The following is a 23,927-nucleotide window of genomic DNA, read 5'->3' on the forward strand; positions in this document are numbered from 1 at the left end:
TTGATGACTATGTCTTGCCTTCTGCTGTACAGATTGTTGTTTCCTTTTCCTCTTGAAATTCAAGAAAATTAAAGATACAGTTTAAATCATGTTAAGCCCGGTCACAATAAGTCTATTTCTTCTATTAACAAACACGAAGAAAGATATTTAACAAATGAATGACAAAGCTGAGAAAGAGTTTTGGAACAAGTTTAATAAATCAGTTAAGTTTACTGTAATGTACTGAGCGTTCGGTACATTTACTTTCGCACAGAAGAAAAAAAACAGAGATATTAAAGATTACAAACGTCAATGAAGCCTAGACCATGTACAGTACAATCAAATGCTACTACTTGATATAACAGTGAGTAGAGCTTGGATATGTTAACATTAACGAGAGTGATCTCTTTCTATCTGAAGTAAGATTACATGATGACGTTGTGGACATTTTTAGCAGGACGTGGAAAGTTTGGGGATGGGGATGTTGAGTGTAGTAGGGTGGTGGGAGTGAGGACTATATCACCAGGGCTGTACATGTCTAATACAATGACATCTGGCATGAACGTAGCTGGTGCCCTGAATCTGATGAAAATACATACAAAGTTCCTATTGAAGACGTTCTAGACTAAATACAATAGGAACACTAGCGGTATGGTTTGAAGAAATTAAAATAACAACATACTACAGAGTAAAAACGTGAAATAATTCTCCTAGCGGTAAAATAAAGGAAGCGGTACGACTGGTAGTACACAAACGTGAAAATCGAACATAGATCAAGTAAAATGTAGCTTGTTCATGTTTTCATCAGAATATTCTATATCAAAGCGCTGATCAATTTACCGATATCTGTCTATAAAGGATCATGGATTGTATGAAACCTTGACACTATAAGGACAAATGCTTAGGTTATAAGATTGCTTTCCAATGGTCAACTTTGTTTTTATTTTTGTCATCTGCAATGTTTATGAGCAATTTCATAAATGTCAAAGAGATCTGAAACATGAAGTTAGATAAAACACGACATTCAAGTTGTAATAACTTTAGATATCTGAGAAAAAAATTTAATAGACATAAATTCAATACTTCAAGTCAAATTACTGGAATACATACATTTACAAATATCTGCTATCTTAATTTCAATAACTGAAATAAACAATACAAGTAAAATGCAATTATCTGCAGCTCTTTGTAAACTTGTAAAACTATAACAACCTTCTTAGACTTTAATGAAAATGAGATAATAAACGTGAGATTTTGCACAATGCAATGAAAGGAGCAACCCTTTGCGCATTCAGTAATTGAGGGCACTCTTAAGTCTTAAGTCTCTTAAGTCTTAACCTTAACTAATCGAGACAGATTTTTTTTTAAATGAACATTGCAAACACAATTTATGTTTGCTTTATGATACAAACATATATCTACTTCATGTATATTAAAGGACAGATGCTGACTATTTGTGAATATGTTTAAACAGTCTTCTCAATTCTCGAATAATGGGAACTTGGCCCTGCTACTGTAAACATATTTTAGTGTTGCTATGCAACCAGAAAGTTAATATATACATTCCTGTGATATAATTATGTCGGTATCACACATTTAGCTTTGGAGAAAAACACGTCAAACTGATTGCCCTCCTTTGTCTTTCTTCTTGCACGTTTCACCAATCTTCAAGTTACCAGTCTTGTGTTCAGACAAAACTTAATGGACTTAAACAACCAAAGAAACTATCAAATTAGTTCACTGACCGGTCTGATAAGCATACTGTATGAATTATTCAGTTTAAAGTGATGCCTTTTGAAAATGAACGGAATTCAATTGTTTACTGTGTATTCGTCAGTACCTAAATCCATGGAAGTTTGACCTGATCCAAACATAGATTATAATATTGACTTCCGTTCTGTCTTGTATCATCTGTTTTGTTTGTTGATATTGATAACTTACCCTAATCCTGCTTGGTTTTTTATTTTTTATCTTAGTTTTCTGGTACCCTAATGGGTCGTGCGAAGGGTACTACATACTAAATATCCAGTCTGGTCGTTGGAAGCTGACATTTAGACGTTCTCTACTCTTTCCGGTAATGATCTCTCATTATATATTTTAATAGGAACCTTTGATGGTTCAACTCACTAAAAGAAACTCACCGAATGGAAGCTTAGTTTGAAACAATGTTGTTCATTCCAAAAGGAACATTTAGACGAAAATATTTAGTTTGCACCATCTAAACTATATAATGGCAGAAACAACATGTTTCAAATGCTCTGACATTTCAGTGAGGCAGAAGTAACATCAAGCTAATATCATAAAACATGTTAATTAACTTCACGGTGTGTTATGTGATCCATGACAGGTACAAGGGGCTATGATGTATACAAACGTGTGTTCATAGATAAACAGTACCGCTTTACAATGCTTTTAAACGGGAGGTAAAATATGTGGTTTTATCTGATGATTATGATGTTGGTGATGGGGAAGATGATGATGGTGATGATGATGGTGGTGGTGATGTTGGTAGTGATGATGATGGTAATGACGGTGGTGGTGGCGGTGATGATGGTGGTAGAGGCGAAGAAGATGGTGATGATGATGAAGGTCGTGATGATTATGATGGTAATGATGATAATGATAATGATGGTGATGATTGTGATGAGACAACGAAGACGACGACGACGACGACGATGATGACGATGACGATGACGGCAACGGTTGTGGTAGGTGATGATGATGATGGATTTCATGTTAAAGTACTGATGGTGGTGGTGTTGGTGAGGAGGAGGAGGATGAGGAGGAGGAGGAGGAGAAACTGTTCCTACTTGCTATGGTATAGCTAACGATATATTTCATGTTTCGCAAACTTATACAGTTACTTATTTCGCTATAAATATATATATATATATATATATATATATATATATATATATATATATATATATATATATATATATTATTCCTACTGGACAACACTATCATTTTACTGGGAAAATAATTAAAATGTTCTTGTATTTGTTCTCATCTCTATTCATATTACCATATTTACAGACGAAATCCATTGGAGATGAATTGACAGAAGCAGATTATCGTCAAGAGGTAATGTTATGCAAATAGTGAATATTATACTTCATTTAGTAAATCGGTCAGTATGATACATACATATACATGTGTACAGTGAGATACTTGTGTCATTCCAGATTTAATAGCCATAAACTAAATCATTCAAAGCCATAACACATGTTCCAACGTAAACATTTACACTTTATTTTTTTGGTTAAACACAAACTACTTTCAACAACACACTTTTTACATGTAGGCGTTGGAACATGTTCAACAAGATGTGGTCGATTAACACAACGCCTATACGGTATCATATAATCAAATACGTCTTATAAATAAATAAAAGTAAGAACAAAATATATAAACAAATCCCTTAAAATTCAAAGTTTTCTGTTTTCAATTAACGTTTTGGCCTTTTGCTTTAGGCAGACAAATAAACTATGCAGACACTTTGGGTGGGTGTAATGTTATGTAAGAGGCAAAAAACAGCTGGGAGTGGTTTTCCTCTGCTTTTGTTGTTTTGGGGCAATCCATTACAATCTTGATTATTTATTTATTGATATCAGAAAGTAATCAAATTTATTTAATATCAAAGAATTGTAATGCACAAACGATGGATGTAAACGTTAAAATGAAAAACTGTACCGAGGAACTGAACTGATCATTGATTTCGCCTTAGTAGTGTGATTCAAATATTTCGTATCAGACTTTCAAGCTAGATATCTTAAATATGAACATCTGAAACAGTACTAGCTCTAAAATGTCCCTCTTTCATACAACTATGAGATATCGACAATTAAGTTTGTTTTAATTCATTATTTTGAAGGTTTTTTATGCACATTGTAGGATGGATAGGGTGGTATGTGAATAGTAAAATCTGAATGTGGCTATATCATTATCTTATTTTTACGTATATTTCTGTTGATTTTGTTTGTCATCAGGTGATAAACTTTCGTCATCGCTACAGGTAAGGAAATGATGCTCATAGAGTGCGAGTTCTAAACATATGAAAACGAACATTAAAAGGAATTGTTTTGTTTAATCCCGACATAGAACATACCATTATAATTACGGCATTGTACCCAAATAATTACAATGTCACTTTTGTGAAAATATTTAAGTCAATATCAAAGTTTAAAGTTGGCATTTGTATTTAAAAGAACACAAACTAATGATAATGCAAATTTAATAGAGTGACTCCGAATGTTTTTAACAATATCTCAGCGGATCATTATTGTTATTTAAAACACTGATACACATACGAGGTTGCTTTAGACTATTCAATTAAAGCGAGATATTCATTTCAATACTGTTTAGGCACATAACATTCCTGAAGTGGCTTATGGCATTTTATTTCATTATGATAATGGCAATTTATCAATATTAAAAACTAAGGATAATATTGTCAATTTGTGAAATTAACTCAAAAATTGCTATTCAAAGTTGCTTTATTTTAAACCGTGCGTTTGAAAAACTTTTAACATGGTAATTTTCGCTACTATTCCTTCAAATCTTCAAATTCTGCTGTAATGAGAAACCAATGTGTAACGGCAAATCACTTAAAGTTATGAAGAACTTTTAGTTGTAAAAAAATGACTACGCCATATGACACATTGAAAGGAAAAGTGTTGTCTACGTCTGTTTCTGCAATGTTCTAGCTTTTTTTTTATTTTACTTTGGATTACTATTGAAGGACTGCGGGATAAAGAACACGACTTACGATTTCTTATGTCTATCATAGGTGTATGTAAAGCTTCGTTATCACCAAAGCTAACAAAGGCCACACTAACTTCAAATCTGTAAAATTAGTGTACATAACTTAACAGCAGTTACACCCAAATAAGAATTGTACAACTCTCTCATTAGACCTCTCCGCTGAGGACAGAACAGTAATGTATCATTCGGCTCCTCTTTAATGACCGACCCTACTCATTTCACTTTTAATATAAAACTCATTATTGCTTGTTAACATTAATTTGATATTTTTACCTTGTCAAGGCCAATGTGGTTCTAAGTATCATTTAACATGTAGCTGTCGATTGCGGAAGGAACGTAGACTAATTGTTCAATTCACTTACTGGTAATATATAAATTTAAAAGGAGAAATTCATACCTTATATGATCTTAAAATGGCAATCTGTTTCATATGTTTACTTGGATGTGCTGGTGACTATTGTTTGTACTATGGATGATATAGGAGTTCTCAGATATTTCGGTTAGCATTATCTACTTGTTGATCTTACTTTATTCTCAACAGATATGAACCGTGGCAGCAGACCTGGAGAGTCTCGAGAGGAAACCGATATCTTGATACAGAATAAGAAGATGACGATAACGTTGTCAGGTACAGAGGACATTGATGTAAATATAACACTAAGGTGTCGCAGAATAAAATAAGTTTGGGCATCATTGGCGCATTAATTAGGTCTATAATAAGGTCTAAGGGCAAGACCTTGCACTTAAATAATATTTTATTTTGTTTGAGATCAGAAAGATATGTAACTAACACGGTAGCGAGGTCTAACCCCCACCCCCCCCCCCTCGCCCGACTGAATGTAAACATGCCCAAAACTGAACCATTTCCTCTCGAATGACGGTAGAGGAGGGGCATCGATTTCCTGAGTTGAATGTGTGGGCAAGAAACTCTCCTGCAGTACTTTTCAAAGTTCAGGAGATTCGACAACGGGTCTCTTTGCCACTACTCGCATGTTTAACTTGTTTATCTTTATTTGAATAAACAAATAACGTACCCATATATTTTATTATACTGTATATTTGCATGATACTGCAATTATGAAATGGGCTCAATCTCCTTTCAGCTCCATGTGTATAGTGTCTTTTTTATTCCTTTTTTATCTTACTGTTATTGTGTCGGGACTTCATACTACATATATTATAATATTTGTTTTTGTCTATGTAGTTAATTTTGTGTAAGTATCTCCTCAAATTGTTTTATTATTCATTGAAGTTTATTTTGTTTTATATATGTGACCGATAACACCCACTTCTCTTTATGTGCTTTAAACCGTTCAAATATATTACTTTCAGCCCAGGTGGTACATGTATGCTATTATGAATATATTGTAGTCCTAGGCATTTAAAAACCATATGCTGCCAGCCCAGTTCGATAGATGTGAAGAAATTCAAACATCTGAATCTCATCAAACAAAGCGACTGGAATACTAGTCTATCAGATATACCGTTAGTTCTGTTGATAGTATATAGAAGTATCACACATTTAAATGGAGGAATTATCGAATGGCATCAAGTAACACGTTTGTTATGAATAACAAAGGCACATAGTTTAATGTGTAACATTTTATAACTGTTAAATTAGGGCAAAATATTAGTTTGGGTGAGTTATAAAGTAGATCTTATAAAACTGGATTGATGAAATGAAGAGTAATTTAGAAAGAAGGTTTAAGTCATTATCAATGTATTATCAACAGAAAAGATAATATTCATTTGTAAAAATCCGGAAAGGTTTAGGAAGCTACATCGGAATAAACTTTTTCCTTTCTATTGGCAACAATATCAACACTATCAACACTATCATTATTCCTAAAGTCATGTTTGATGTTTTGTGAAACATAAGATGCGCCGGTGACTTTTTTAATATAATAACTGCTTTTCTGAATTTCAAAGTTGAAAGGAAAATATGAAAAAAAAGCTTGCGAAACGCAATACGTCCAAATACGTGGAGAATATTCATTGCAATAATGAAGTCACTTGATCATACCGTAATGTCACACAATAACATATTGCATCTGAGATGGTATGATTTACTATATTTATTACGTTCAATGTGGTAAAGGTCTTGCCATATTAATAATAATTAAACAAATTGTTCTCAATAAATACCATTAAATTAAAGAACATTTATTCAATCCATATTAAAGTTATTTCATCGTTATACCACAGTAAGGAACAAAGCATGCATGTTGTAGTGATAAGGCCTCATATGTTCTTCTTTTAATTCTTACGTATTAGTATTCCTTATTCTTATCATTGCCCGTCTTAGCTTCTTAAGTTTTGCCTTTTATGCATAGTGTTTTACTGGAGAGAACTTTAAATGTAAACCGGGAATTTATATCTTATTATTTCTTGTGTAAAAGTAAGATTCAATCCTCATTATTTCTTAGAGCTATAGAGGTTATACACTAAACCTGAGCACAACAGAATCAGCCAATTTCAAATGAATTTCTTAATTGATAAAGGTATCTCAGAATAAATTCGTCATTTTAGCTTTCTTTTGTTGCTCTGCAATTGCTAATATAATTGTTTTATTTTATTAAGCGTATTGGTTTCCTGTAAAGGAATGGAAACATGCAGTATTTACCCATTATGCTGTAGCTTCAAAGTAGAAACTCAATTTTTGAAATTTGATATTAAATTAAATTCCGGGAATTATAAAATTAATAAGAGTGAATTGTTTATCAATATTATGAGTGCATTTATCGATCGGTAAATAAAGTAAACAGAACTAACCTATGTTATTACATTTTATCTTTTGAATAGCGTTGTTTCTGCTTTTGTACGCATGGAAAGCAGACTGGTATATGTACATTTAAACGTTTGTTAAAACTTGACATTAAGACGGCAAATGAATGAAACCCACGTTACCCACATACTCACGTTTTATACTAAATTAGCCTATCGACTCATTATTTGCTGCGTATTTATGAATAATACTTTTTCTTTTCGTAAGCCTCTCCACCAGATATGTGATATTGCCCTGTTTTGTCAAACGTGGCAAATTTGTTTCACTACGGCGAATACTAATACATATAAATTGTCTTTTACTTAGGCTTCTTTTACTTAGGCTGAAGAATATGGCTGTCAATGGGAATTTTCTGTCTTGGGTCGATAATTGGCTTGGTAATAGGAAACAGAGGGCGGTGATTAAAGGCTGTGCTTTCTCTTGGCTCTTCAGTAGTGGGGTTGCACAAGGGTCTGTTTTAGGTCCATTGTTGTTTGTTGCCTATATACATGGCATTGACGGAGATATTTGTGTACAGCTAAGAAGTTTGCTGATGACACCAAATTGTATTCTGAGGTCTCTTCCAACAGCGAAACTGAGACGTTTCAAACTTTTTTGGATAGTTTTTTCCTGGTCTCAGGGGTGACACATGTTTTTTTTTTAATATTGATAAATGCAAAGGTAATGCAGATTGATAGTAATAACCAAAAGTATCCCAACCATCTTAATGGTGTGGAGTTACAGGACGTCTTTGTGGATAGAGACCTAGGTATCTACATTGACTCATCTCTACAACTTTCTAAACATTGTCTTGAAGCTGCTAAAAGAAGTAATAGGATTTTAGGTATGATCAAGAGGAACTTAAGTTTTCTGAGAGAGGACATAGTAGTAAGCCTTTATAAGCAGTTGGTTAGGCCTCATCTGGAGTATGCTGTGCAGGCTTGAAACCCATATGTTGCTAAGGATAAGGAAGTGCTTTTACAGGTCCATCGGAGGGCTACTAGTATGGTAAGTTGATATTAGATGTTGCTCAATTAACAGTGTTGTTAACCAAGAATAGCCACTGTTCGCTCAGGAAGGGGGTAGTAGGGATTGGCTGAAGTTGCAGAGTATATTTTATACGAGTAGTCAATAGGAATAAACATATAGAGATTATACATTACTGGGTTGACTGTGATATACAGTGGTTTTCCGGTGATGTGATTCCCCTGATTGTACACAAGCTGTGTTAAACAAGTGCATTTAGTTCCTGTTGTCTCGTCATTCTGCATGTTTAATTATGAGTTATTCATTGTTGCAGTACATTTTAAAGAGAGATGGTGGAAAAGTGTCTTTTTTACAGTAAACATATATGGACCCACCTGTGTCGTCAGTCGGGGGAATAAAGGCTCAAACGACGCTAGCTGTAGAGTAGTCGGAGCATTTCCCATTTGCCTCCCTTACCATCTTGAATCCATTTACAAACTGCAACGTCTAAATGTATCATAATAGCAATTTCCGTCTCGATCCTAGCATGATCTTCTTCATTGGGAAAATGACAAGTAACAGTAACAGAAGGGTCAGAAACACGCACATTACACAGACAGGTTAATGAGCATGGTGAACACAAAGAGATAGATGCAAGGGGATTAGTAGACAAGAGATGGAGAGGAGAAAGAAAGAAACCAACAGGGGAAGAGGAGAGGTAGGAGATAAACAGTGGAGGGACAGTAGTATGATTAAGGGAAGGGGGTATGGAATAAACTGGAGAAGGACAAATACAAAAAAGGTGTGGAGAAAACATGGTGAATGAGGGTTATGAGAAGAGGAGTGATGGGAGGGGGACGAGGGGAGAAAAGAAAAGAAAAGCTAGTCATGTCCTTCCTGAATGTTGAGCCCATGGGGTTGAATGGTGCGAAGGCGATGCATCCACATCCTCTCTCTGCTGATTCGTACTAGGTCAGGACGGCAACGTAAGGATACAATCCCCTGTAGTTTGCTAACAGTTTAATTTATTTTTGTTTTCTTGTATATAGATGTAAGTAAACCCATTCTGATTTATGGCATTCAATCAATAATCCTACCTTTGACAATATTGTGACTAAGTATTAATCATGATACCATTATCTAGATGGAAAAATGTATGTTGTATTACAATTAATGACACTTGTTGAGCTTTGTTTAAATATATAATGTAGCAGATATACCACTCATATAGTTACTATTCATAATGCTTACTTTCTTGGGTTCGACTCAAAATCCACAAGAGTGCCGTTCTTCAATTGTTTATGCTCACGAGAAATCATGATAGGAATTTATACAGCGCAAAATACAAAAGCCTCTAAGCGCTAAAGAAAGAAAAATCAAACATAAGCATTTACAAGTAAGTGAGTTCTTAAAATATATTTTAAAGAGTTCAAAAGTCGCTAGGGTGAATGTCAGCCGGGAGGGCAGTCCGGATAGAAGCAGAGGCGTAAGAAAAAAAAAAACGTTGACTAAATGACTTTAAGGAAATATCCCGTGGGACGGCGAGAAAAGACTGGCTGGATGACCTAAGCATCCTGGTCGGTGTGTAAGGGTGTAACGGTTCTGACAGATAGGAGAGTGTCCGTGTATAGCTCTAAATGTTATCAGAAGAATCTTAAAAGTGTTGCGCATAATGAGAGGAATCCAATGTCAAGCTTTTAAAACAGGTGGCGATTGATGAAAACGAGGGACTAAATAGATGAGACGAGCAGCAGTATTTTGATCCCGTTGGAACTGGGATAAGTCTTTGTCTGGAAGGCGGTAGAGGAGCAAGTTACTGTGTCTAATCTAGTACTGAAAAAACAACATGAACTGACCTACCGGTGGTATCAGTGTCGAAAAAACGTCGTATTCAGCTGATCTTTCTACGAGCTATATAATCGCTATATCTTGAAGAAAATATATATACAGAATATATTATAACAGAATATATTATATATATATATATTATTATATATTATATACAGAAAGTCTGCCATGTGAATTGATATTATAATTAACTTCATCACAAAACGTCCAATAAAAATTAGTGTTTCGATTTCAGTGTTACACAAGAGAGAACTTGGTTTAATTAAATATTTGAACTGTCAAAGCAGATCATCTTTACTACATGCACCACGGCTGTATCCAGTGGTTACCCTTTTTGGTTGTGGCATATTGTATTCATATGTCAATGTTCCGTTCCGTTTTCCGGTATTCAAGGGTCTTTGTCACTGTTTAGTCCTGTTAAATAATCTGTTAAATAAACGATGTATATCCATGACAGGGATGTATGGATGTAGGGATGTATTACTTAAGATCATAGAACTTGCACACAGTAATACACAAGAAGATTTACGTTACTGTTATACTTCAGCATTACATTTGTCTCGAAAGCTAAATACGAAGTTCAATATTTCTATGTTTTAATATACGTTAACCGAACTGGGTAGAAAGAAGTATTTTCTTGTGTTAAATAAATTATAAAAATGAATACATGTCATCTACAAATACGAACTTGATTGCCTTTATTAATTACTCCTATAAGTTAGCTAACCATTTCACAAACGTGTTTTTACTACGTTTACACAATCTGTAATGCTTGTAACATTGTAATAATATATTAAACAACTAATTAATGTTGATCTCAAACGAGATTCATGGTTCTTACGTATTGAAGGTAAAGTCTACATGTAGTAAATTTAACAATAGCTGTAATTATGATTACAATAACTTGGTACGTCGATGTTTGATGACCTTGGGCCTTCAACAACACTTTGTTAAAAAGATAATATATATGGCGAACATATGATATCACTTTAGTTAGTTTAATACAGACTGGCAGCATAGTGCTACCATACATCGGTTCAAACTCGTTTCAACCCAAATCATGTCAGTTCAAACAGTCTACTGTCCAGTATTTACTCATCTTTACTGTCAAGCTATTGTATAAAATTTTACTGATGACAAATTATCTAACACGAATATCACTAAACCTATCATGCAGCTTCAATCCCACCAGTATATCACTGTTGTCACGCCCACACTTGTGAACACACACAAATGTTACGCCCATTACCTCCTCGCATAGTTCTGTAAATAGTATAAGTGACGCTCAACATTGACATCCATGTTTTGTGAAATAAATTAGTATTAGTTTAATTACACCTTTACACAGTGATGAAGCTTTGTGATGGATGTTATGGCTAAGCTGTATTTGTACCAATGATATAAAACGGTAAATATTATGTCGATGTCTGTTTTAATATAACACAATTATGAAGTCTAGACTGTATAACGTTAAATTGCCATTATATTTAAACATATATGTAGTACTGTAATGGCATTGATAGAGCTGAACCGATCAATGTATGTTCTGTTTGTTGCCCACAATATAATTAGTTGAACGTTGAATAATGCCGTTTGTACTAACATTGGTTTCAAGTTTCAAGCATTGTTGTAAAATATCGCCAACATTATTCTGCCTATGCGAGGTTACCGTAGTTTATATGAACAGCTGAACTCGCTTTAACCTTGATTATAACGAAATATCAGTCGCTACATAATTGATGGATGATTTTGTTTGCTCAATAAACAAAGTAGTTTTGGCTCATACAATAGTTGCTTTCGTTTTGCTGAACTTTGGTTTATTGAGACTATTGTAAGATAGACTGCAGTGACAAGTACCCCAACCACATTCATATCAGTAAAGGAAGACTGCATTGTGTCTTCTTAGAACGTATTAGTTATGATAAAGGATTTGAATACATTTATATTGGTGAAACAGTCTGATTGTGATAATAATGTTATAGCTATGGTGCATTGCGCTCTCATGTTTGGAGGCGTACTATACAAAGTGGTTGGTTAATACATTGCAGTGTGCTAGTTTATTGTATAACTTGACTTTAATTAACGTTTGGAAACGGCTACAATGCTTAAATTTGGTGGTCGGTTATTTTACAAAGAAGCGTCAGTCAGCTACATCATATAACATACGAAAGTGTTGTTTTCTGTCTTATCAAATACGTTATTTTACTTAAGCAGTATTTTGCTACTTACTTTTAGCCTTAATGTTGAGTTCACTTTGGATATGCCTCCTCCATGTAATCATCTAAGTTTAGTTAATTGTATTCCCTTATACCTCATCTAGGGAATTGAAATTGCCATAGTGCTGAAATAATCACCCCTGTTACATGATACTACAAGACTGTAGAATAAGTAGCAAGAATACAAACCACGTTAGTTGTTTTCGCAAAATTGATTAAATATGCTATAATATCTCATTGATCATCGGAGTTCTTGCTTCTATTTTTCGGTGACCGCTAAAAAATGTTGCATTTCAGATTGTTCCGACGGTTAATGGTTCACTGAATCTACTTACATTAACAACGTACACATTCTCGTGTGTTTATCTTTCACATGGTTTGTACTCAATTCGTTGGTATCCATTTCTCGTAATATATTAGTAACATATGCACAAGGCATGTACATTCATGTACTGTTTGACAGTATAAAGTAAATTCTTTTGTTTTCAGACTGAGGACCGTTAGAGCTTACATAAACTGATGTCAAATACAGTAACGCTAAGCGAAGATGACAGTAAACATTTCCAAGGATATATGATAGAGCTCTTACACAATGCATCTTGTCACAAAGTACGTATCATCCTAATATGTATTTTCATTTATTTTCTATCAAATTTAAAAGAGTCTGTTCTATTTATACGTAGATACACCAACCCTTGTTGTGTGCCTAGCAGCACACAGACCTACCCAAATTTCATAGTAAATCGTATAGATCAGAAATTGCTTGAATCTGTTCAAACGGAATAAAGCGAGCTATTTATGGTTGTTTATACATTTTAATTATTCAATTTGTTTTCCATTCTATAGTAGATAAATATTTCACTTTGTTAAAGAACCAACAACATAGTATGGAATATCTTACATTAATGTAGCGTATTTAGGAATGTAACAAATTCACACTGCAGCTTCTTATTTCCTTTCTGTAGATTCCTATATACTGCGTGAATTTGGCAAGAGCTCGATGGAGACGGGAATATTATCATCTGCTCTGGTATCTCTCTACCAATCATAACATCACTAGAGATAATGGACATACCGACAGAAAAAGGGAGGAAAATAAGTCAAAACGAAGTGAATGCAACGTTAGAGTACATACAGTATTGCCCAAGATTCAAGCAGTTGATGTAAGACCATGAATACGTTATTGAGAGTAACAGACATATAAACTTTGTCACCTAAAATCAGCAATATTTGAACATAGTTGTGATTATTTTAAATATAAGCGTCTCTGGAATCATGGACTTAAAGAGTAAACTATTTTACCATAACTCAAAACAATCACACTAATATGTGGAAGCGCCACAGGCGAACATAAATAAAACACGCACTGCCTTACTGAACATAAACATGCTATGCTGATTCGATTAGAGATATTTTGGGTCCTCTGTAAGATTCAAGTGCTTGTTTTATTTATTGGTTTCTGAAACAGGTTTGATGGTTGCTTGCTGCCGAGTTCTGCCTCTTTGGGCCCTTCTTTGTCGAAATTGGAATCAAAGAATATAAACGGTATGGTACATTGTAGTTCCTCTATATTCTCTTTCGTTCTGAACAGCATAATCGGAGATATGTTACATTATACAATGTCTTTGGTAAGGTATCTTACCTGTTTTCCGCTATTCTTGAACGTTTTCGTAGATAATTAGAACTTAATAACGTTCTTGGTACGTCTGCAGTGAACAAATCTCGATTTTTGTTTTAGTCTGGTTTAGTCGATTTAGGCCTACTTCCCATGACTTGTTATGGAAATGACTATTTTATTATTTCTCTACATTTAGTTTTCTGCTTTTCCGACGGGCGGGAAGGGCGCCACTGCAAGCTACATTTTCAGTCTGGTCATCGGCTGCTGAATCCTGGAACTTCTTCAGTTTTTCCTGTAATTATATTACGTGTTTCCTCATTTACGTACTCATCACATGATTAGTATTGTGGCAATTAATTAGGAATTCGGATATATTCAAGTCTTGTTTAATAGCCAATGCATTGTATTACTTGTAAAAAATCTTGGCTGCGATTCTGTGATACTGCGACAAAACGCCTTACTTGAAACAGCGCGACTTTATAATTGATACTGGAATGTTTTTAGAGCGTTTGATGTATCATAATATATACATGGTTTCTGCGTCCTCTTATTAGGGTCACAAAAAGCTTCTTCTGTTACAACGAAAAATAGCTTCAACCAATATCCGCGGTCACTTAAGAGACATATTGTGATTGGTCGCTGAGCAATCAAGATAAACAATGAACTCACGTGATCATCTAGTTGAACAATGAACGCACTTAAACAAAACTATGACGCGGCTGTCCGTATCTAATGATGAAACTAACTAAGAGCTGTAAAATGCTACCGTTTTATGGATTTCTTTAATTTAGTAGAGGTTATGCTAAATTTATATTCAGCCATTTTTCGTTGCGTTTTGTTGATATATTGTGTTTCTATTTCATATTATAATTATATCATCGGTCGTTCTGAAATCCTAATAATTATAACAATTAATGTGTTTTTCCCCTTTTTTTACAGTTAAAGTCGTTGGAGAGATATTGATAGAGGTAGATTATGCGACAATACAACTGTTCTGTCCTTTTGATTATGAAGTCTAGGCAATGTATTCCATTTCCAGGACTGCTGGTATTGTTCACACATCAATTGAACACCAATCATTGAATCGTCCGAACATAATACCTTTTCTTAAGTTTAGACATTATAACAAAAATATATCGCGTGGCGTTTTCGTTTTTAGGTGGTGGACAAGGGGAAATCATCTTGAAATTCCCGGAAGACGAATTTGTGTAACTAGTGTTCATCAGTTGGCCATTGATGTCATACGTATTTTACGTGACCTATTTTGAACACCGCCACTGATTCGGTACTGTCACTTGCTTTCCATTGTGCACTGTCAATGGCATTATTATAATTAAGTGAAGAAATTACATCATCACTTGATAGTAAAAAATCAGCAATTGGAGATGTTATTGATTTAAAAAAGGCATTCGATACTATAGATCATCATTTGTTCCTAAAGAAACTTGAACACTATGGTATACGTGGAGTAGTTCATGACTGGTTAGAGAGTTATTTATCCAATAGAAAACAGTATGTTCACATCAATAATTTAGAATCTGATTCTTGTAATGTTGTGTGTGGAGTCCCACAAGGCTCTATCCTTGGAGCCAAGTTATTCATTTTGTATATTAATGACATTTGTAATATCTCTTCATTACTCAAATTTGTACTGTTTGCTGATGACACAAATATCTTTTGTTCCCATGAGAATGATTAGTTAGCAGATTAGTTAGTAAGGAGCTCCAGAAACTCAGTGTCTGGTTTGCTGTAAATAAACTATCTCTTAATATAAAGAAAACAAATTATATGATTGTTTCCAATTGTTCGTATAATGCTGATCCTAAAATTACAATAGATGATGTAAGAATTGATAGAGTTTATGTGACAAAGTTTCTTGGTGTTTTTATTGACCATCAACTGAGTTGGAAAGAACACATATCGAATCTATCAAGTAACCTTTCTAAAAGTATTGCAGTCATACGTAAAGCAAGTCATATATTAAACAAAGCGGCATTATATACCTTATATTGTGCAATTTTTCTTCCATATCTGAACTATTGTATAGAAGTATGGGGGCACACATATAAGTCCAATATTACTCCTCCTTTATTCTTAAAACAAAAAAGGTCATTCGCATAATATGTAATGTTCATTATTTAGCTCATACTTCTGAACTGTTTTACAATTTATAAATCTTAACTGTACCCAAACTAATTGATTTCTATACAGGTGTATTCATGTATAAGGTTTTTCATAAGTTATTACCACCCACTCTACAAAGCTATTTTTCTTTTGCATCTAGTGATACTTATAATATAAGGCACAAGAATTATAATTTTAAACAAATTTTTGCAAGAACAACCAAAAAAACAGATGTGCATCTCCATCTCTGGTGTTAAACTCTGGAATTCATTTGATGATAAACTGAAGAACAATGGAACCCAGTCATTATTTAAGAAAATGTACAAACAAATGTTGTTATCCACTGCTAGTTCAAATTGATTATCTCCATTAATGTAAAATCTGTATAAATGCCCAATCTTTTCTTTCTTTCTTTTCTTTTTTCTCTCAATCTTTTCTTTTTTTCTTCGATTTTCTGTTATTTTTGTAACTTTATGTATGTTAACCTGTCTTGACTAATTCTTTTGTCTATACTTTTCAACACATATTTGGAGGAAAACGATTCATAAGTATTGCACTTCAGTTTTTCTCCTTTTCCACACATTAGATCTTTGGTAGTTTTCATTGAATTATATATAATACCATGATTATTTGATTATATGTATTGAATTCTTGTTGAAAATGTACTTATCTTTTGTGTTGGAAATAAACAGTTTCATTGTCATTGTCATTGTATTAGCATATTTTACTAACAGTTTGTTATAGCTGTATTTTGTTCTATTTTTTCATCGTTCCTTATGATCCCTTCCCAAAATCTTGACTAAGATTCCAGTTTTTTTTTCACTAAAAGAATCATTTTCTTGTATGTGACCTACATTAGAAATGTTATATGATGCTAATTTTTATTTCATTGTATTAAATTCTACTTCATCTCATCGCAAATTGAAGAGAAAAAGATGAACTAAATCGTTCAGATACTATATTATTATACTATCATATGATTATACTACATATTGCATATCTTCTGTAACTGTCTAAGTTGTAACTGGTGTAAAGTATTTTATGATTAAAAACATACTCATTGATCAGAGTGTTAAGACAATTTGCATCATATGTCAAATATTAACGCGTTAAATGTTGTAAATAAGGTAAACATCGATTTAAGATTAGGCAATATACGTAAAGTTGAAGAATGTTTACAATTACAACCGTTTTCATTGCTACTCTTTGAGATGGTAACAATTTCATCACCATCAAGTTCTTCCTTTTCTGAATGACAACAAAATGAATAAACACAAATTCAGGTCAGTTTTAATTATTCAATGCCTTTCTTTCCAACTGTTTCAACCACACACCCAGTTATTAACTACTAATTGTATATAACAAAAATGACCAATCTCTGTCAATTAATTATTTCGAAGAGAGCGCAAAACTAATTTTGTATTGATGACAACTATTTGCAATATTGCAAAGTATCTTGTGGTTCACCCAACAAAAGTTTGCGTTTCCAAAAGAGCACGCTCAAATAATACGAAAATGATATGATGTTTTGCATCAATAAAAGGAATACGGACTTATGTATGAAACGCGACACTGTTTCAGATTTCACCAAAATAAGGAAAGGTAATACAATATAAAATACTGAAACACTGATCGGTTTTATTGCTTTATTACACTGCATCTGCATCTGTGGCCAATTACTGAGTGACAGTACCCTATATTACATATATTTTTTCATTGCAATTATTTTCATGTTTAATTAGTGCCGGACATTTCTGCAAGACGATAGATTAGTGTAAAACCTGTTTTCTTCACCACCATTGTTCATCTACCCCCATCTTTAACTAGCAACGAGTTTTTTTTTTTCATTGTTGCGTTATTTGAAATAAATAATATTCCCCTTGTCCTCTTATCATTCGGTATATGACAGATTACTCTGCTAAATGGGCTTTGCCGTTATTTTAACACGTATTGTGACTTTATTAGTAAGAAAATATGGGATTAATGCTATTTACAAGGCTTTTAATTTATATATGTTGCTGCTTTGGCAACATAAATGTTGTATTGAGTCTTAACCATCTACCACATTCACGTTAATATTCCTATTAATGAGTAGTCGTATAACACCATATCCCTTTAAGTTTCTAACTCCGGAGACGTACTTCCTTGTCAGATTAAGGGGCAGCAAACATCAAGTAACTGGAGTCATAGATCAAATGTTACATCCTCCAGGGGACAGCTTATCTATAGATTTATAAGAATGTACTACACATACACGTTATACATTTAATTGTAATATATTTTCTATCATTGCACCCTCAACCCTTCCCCATCATTCAAAATATACATACAGTGTCAGGCGTATAAGTGGTTGCGCAATTGTTCCAGGTTGATTAGGGTGTTTACTAAAACTAAGTGCTAGTTAGAAATGGTTGATACAAATGCGACGCGATGACTATATAAGTAATATTATACTTTTACACATTATTGGAAAACAATTGAACATCAATTACGATGACAATTTTATCTCCAAGAATTTCCTAAGAAATAGGTTCATGAAAATCAGCCAACAAGAAAGAAAAGGGGAATAAACTTTTGATAGGTTAGAACAGCACTGACTTAACGTAATCGAACCTGACTAATTAATTGATTGATTAATTAATTCCACTTTTATTTTATCGTTCCGATAAATTCCATGTTACACAAGTGCAATCTTGCCTAAGAGCACTACGACTTCATTTTGAACCATCATATCATATCGGGCAAAATACTTTCTTGATACATACCCCAGTTCAGTTATCAAATGTCAACATGAACTTTGGCTATCAGAGGGAGTTAACGATATCCCAAAATGTTGACTTCAACAAATAACCATCCAGCAAGGTAAATATGAACTTTGTAATTTGCTATTACTAGTCGTTACAAGCGTCAACGGCATTAGCTCATTATGTATAGTTTTACCTCGTACTACGCCATTTTGTAATCATGCGGATAATGATTTATGTTTTTCACCTTGCAAAGGATTGAAGATGTTAGTTATAGTTCGTTAATTCCAGTACACCAACGGTAAGTTGTAGAATATCATCATGCTTCCATTACTGGGCAATACAGTTGGATTTCAAATGGACATGTTTGTTGTCAGATATTTCTATTTTTTAGCTGATATATATATATATATATACCAATTTTGAATCACAATGGGGTTTGTTAAGTTGTGAAAGAAAACATATACATGGAGTAGTATTACCTTACAATCCATTTACAAACTTTGAAGCACAGGTTCGTCATATATACGGTAAAAACTTGGTACTTCCTACGGTACTTCCTTGGTCACTTTGACCAAGGAAGTACTACGTAGATCAGTATTGGAGTAAAAATTCTAATTTGACTCGGAATTCGACCAAGGGGTCGTTAAATCAAAACGGGCAAAACGGAGTTAAACCGGCATATCTTTGTGAAATATGTTTGCGATATTTGGCTTGGCAATCGTTTCTTCAGGACGTCACATATCCGGCCAGATGCTGACAATGGTTACAAAAACGAATTATTTGCTATAATAGAGAAAATGTACATACATTTACATTTCAGCAAAGATGGTGTCTCAGAGTAATGATCACAAGACCGTGAATGATTTAAACATGCTACATGTTAAAAATATGACTACACTTATACCATCTTAGCTAGGTTTGTATGACCTATACGTTTTAACTCAAATACCAAGTCCTTGCTGCTGAGATAACATATCCTTCAACCAGTATTGTAGTGACAGAAATTTTGGGTAAGAAATATCTGAGAACTATATGATGAATAGTGGCGTGGACAGAATTTCACAGATAGAGAGCGAATTGACAAGTTCTCACTTTCCCCAACAGGTTAAGATATGGGCGTGAACCTGTTTAGAATGGCGACAGCAAATGGAATATTCCATACGTTAGGTTGAAGAGTAGCAAATTAGGTCGTTGAAGCCAAGTACAATCTCGAGGGTTTAGTGATCCTCATCTAGGTGCATTCTGAGGCATATTTAGAGTATGAATTAGGTGTTATATTAGGTATCAGAGCACGGTTGTGTTAATAAATACTCTTAAAGTGTTATTTGTAAAATGTTCATATGGAGAATCATTAGACTGGCGGTGGTAGCGGCAAGCCATGACCTCCCATCTATTCTTATATTCACACGTCGCTGCATATGCATTTACTCGGAATGTCTCTTGTATAAGAATATCTGAACACAGTATAATATGTATTAGAGATAGAATACTTAGCAGTTTACCTATTTTTTTTTTTAAGGATGAGTAAAACACTACGCAGATGATACAGGTATCGATATATGTTGTAAGGTTGTAGTGACTGTTGATCGTTACCACCACGGCCCAAATTAAAGAGCCAATTCCAGTATAGATTTTGAGGAAATGTTGTTGTGTTCGACTCAAATTTCATATCTGAGTCAACAACATGTCGTCACTTTCAATGATCACAAGGGAGAAGTTATAAACAAGACTTTCTTGTGACTTTAGTAACTAAAATAACAATTAAAAAGTACTCGTACTCGGATTATAATATGCTGTTCTTGGACACTGATACTCGGTACACGAATCGCATAAAAACATTACTTAAACCTCGAGCTCTGAGAAGTACTTGTTATTCGGACTACGTCACTCTGCATGTCACAAACATTAATTCCCTACATTGAAAAGGTAATGTTTTCAATCGATAATTTAATACAAAAATAATAACATTACAATATCAAAATAGGTAACACAATGTTACTTTATATCTTTATATATATTTTGTTAAACATGTATTCTTAATACGCTGCATTAAATTTGGGTTTCTTGAATCTTCATTTTAATGTTGATGTTGTACGTTACTGTAAAAAGTTAAATAACGATTTTTTTTTGGTTTTTTGTTTTTTTGTGAAGCACAGTTCATCTGGAATTTTCAATATTCCGATGTTTCAAAATATATATCAACTGATTATTCATTGCAATATAACATTTTTTAAAGCAGTTTATATACGATTTATGTTAAAGACTCAAACTTCAAATAGCTAGTTTCTTTAGCTACTTCATAATTCCATATTTTTACTTTTTCTTTTTACTTTGTTAGCTAATCGTATTGAATTTGAACGTGCATTTAGACATGTGGTGACTTGTTAGTTTTGTCGCAAATTATCATAAACAATCTTCAAGATCTCGTTATCGCCATGATAAAATATGAAGAGTAAATACTATATCTAACAGACGCCCGAAAGTACATATGAACATTTTTCTGATTCCAATGTTATCAAACAATATAGTTGGTAGTTGTTTTCGCAAACGCTGTTACTCTGTTAATCATTTGGATGATGTGTTATATCTATATTTTATTGGAACTGTAATTTTGGACTTTTTTGTTTCCTCATAATAGCCCCCAATTTGACTTCAGTCCTGATTCAATTCATAATTCTGTTACCAGAGATTGGTCTAAGAATTACAATTAAAGATTACTTAAAATCACATGTCGACAGTATAAGTAGAGGCCACAGGACCTTTAATGAATTAATACCCAGTAAGTCATATGGTTTTTACAACGTTAGAACAGTTAGCTCACATTTCCCTATGTATTAACCTGTAATATATCTAGAGAACGCGTATTTGAATATCTTCCAATCACGTTAAGACATGAACATTTAGCGTAATAGAACGATGATGACTACACCGAGTTTCTGACTTACCCGATCCATTTAAACGCCATGGTAATTTGATAGATATTGCATGGAATGGCCAGTCACACACCCAGAATGCAATCACATCTCACCTTTGAGGCGGAACAGAACGAATTATTTAATGGCTTCTTACTTATAAGTCATAACCAGTTTTTATTTTTGGAAAGAGTATAACTACTTCCTCTTAATACCAAACAGTATTTCATAGACACTGTGTATTATAGATTAAACTATGTAAGCAAGTCATGCTGATTATTGGTTGTTACAATATGTTTACTCTGTTTGTACTTTAGCACTAACCATCGAAGAGGACAAGGAAATCGACAATGAATGCCGCAACATTAATCTCAACCACAAATTGACAGTCATTAGCGTTGTTTAAAGTCTTTTGAAATGCCAGGTAAAAAAAAAGCCGTTCGGAGAAAAAAACAACACACTCACAAAGGAACGGCGTCAGCATCACATTCAGGACTCACTTTAGCAGGTAAGTTACACATTCACTGTATTATCTTATTCTTTAGCATGCACATTACACAACGGGGCAAAACAACATGGATGGAAAAGTTCAACTTCTCTAACAAACACCTCATTCTGTAGTACCAATATAATTACAATCATCGATGCTCTAAAGTTGCGACAAATTCAATGTGACTTTAAGGACACAGACCTAATCATCATCTTGGCTTATATGTCAGGCGTAACACCACCAAATATATTATTTTAGAACATATCCCAAGTAAAACTAGTGTTTGGGAGCTGTCACTTTGAAAATGTGTCATTTCAATGCCACTAGGATCTGTATCCGATTATTTGTCTATAAAAAAAACATTAATATTGTGATATCTCTCAAATGGATTAAATGTTTCTTGATAAGTGCTCTTGACAACTGTCTATTTCACATAGACTAATGGTATTGTCCTCACCCCCCCCCCCCTGTTTACATTTTGGTATGATTACATATATTGGAAACAATTACATCTTTTGTAAGTGACATCAATGAAGTCGTTTTAAGAAAATTTAAAATAATCTCTTGATTGCTAAATACGTGTCATTATAAAAAAAAAATCAAAATAAAACATTCACGCTTCATTGAGTTATGACAACTACTCAATAAAGCCAAACATGTGATTTATCGGTATGTTGTAACAGACCGTATCTTCGGTCCATGAAAACTGTATTTGTATCACACAAGTATTTTATTAAAGAGTATGTTATAAGCTGACCTAAAGAGTTATTACATAACAGCTCCCTGCCTAAAGTAAAACAACGAATGAAACGTAACTTATCTGATATTGAAATGTACTGAGATGTTAGTGAAAGAAATAACATCCGGCACAGAGATGACCTATCTCACACAGGAACCTAAATAGTGCATTAACTATCGCTACTTGATGTTATGAGCAGTTGAATGTACTGACATTTTCAATTATCCTTTGAGAGTGACCTAATAGATTGTTAAAATTGAATAACTTCTAGGTGCACTATAAGTATAGTACACAATATTTTATAGATTTTGCTGCTAATTTGGTGTTTATTTAGAACCCAAAAAATAAACATATATACTAGGAATACCTTCAGACGTTTCTCAGCATTACATTTACGTGTTTGTTCTAATAACATTAATTATTTAATATTTTCTTACCAGAAAAGAAGTGCATACTTCTAGATTCTCTGAAGACTGTTTACAAAAAGCAGTATGACGCATTACAACCAATTCCCTACATTAAGGACAGACTCTATTGTATAGATAAGGTTTTTGTTGAGGGAGGTATTGAACACTTCCTAGAAACCCAGTCCGAAAACTCACAGAAAGAACGTTTGAGCTCGTATAAAAACATTTTCACTGATTCAAGTTCAAGGTCATATAATAGGCGTATTGTGGTGGGTGAAGCTGGATACGGTAAATCAACTCTGACCCTCCAGCTAGCGTATGACTGGTGTAATGGTGTCAAGAATTCTCCTGTC

The 23,927-nt window shown here is 33.7% G+C and overlaps 2 protein-coding genes and 1 long non-coding RNA gene across 5 annotated transcripts in view; 2 read left to right on the forward strand and 1 right to left on the reverse strand.

Annotated features, from left to right (window-relative positions):
* LOC139982303 (uncharacterized) overlaps window positions 1-3,096 on the forward strand; it is a 168,376-nt gene extending 165,280 nt beyond the window's left edge. For all 3 annotated transcript variants that reach the window (XM_071995005.1, XM_071995003.1, XM_071995004.1), the window contains exons 10-11: window positions 1,956-2,053; window positions 3,016-3,096. In XM_071995005.1, coding sequence (XP_071851106.1) covers window positions 1,956-2,053; window positions 3,016-3,081 — 164 coding nt within the window. In that variant the 3' untranslated portion in view covers window positions 3,082-3,096. The remainder of the gene's footprint in view (window positions 1-1,955; window positions 2,054-3,015) is intronic.
* LOC139982309 (uncharacterized) overlaps window positions 1-23,927 on the reverse strand; it is a 540,410-nt gene that overhangs the window by 325,907 nt on the left and 190,576 nt on the right. The window lies entirely within an intron of this gene.
* On the forward strand, window positions 19,184-23,922 carry LOC139982338 (uncharacterized). Its single transcript, XR_011798143.1, has 3 exons — window positions 19,184-19,324; window positions 22,256-22,446; window positions 23,608-23,922. It is a non-coding gene; the product is annotated as an uncharacterized lncRNA (long non-coding RNA).

This window comes from Apostichopus japonicus, chromosome 16 (genome assembly GCF_037975245.1).
Source record: "Apostichopus japonicus isolate 1M-3 chromosome 16, ASM3797524v1, whole genome shotgun sequence".
NCBI lineage: Eukaryota > Metazoa > Echinodermata > Holothuroidea > Aspidochirotida > Stichopodidae > Apostichopus > Apostichopus japonicus.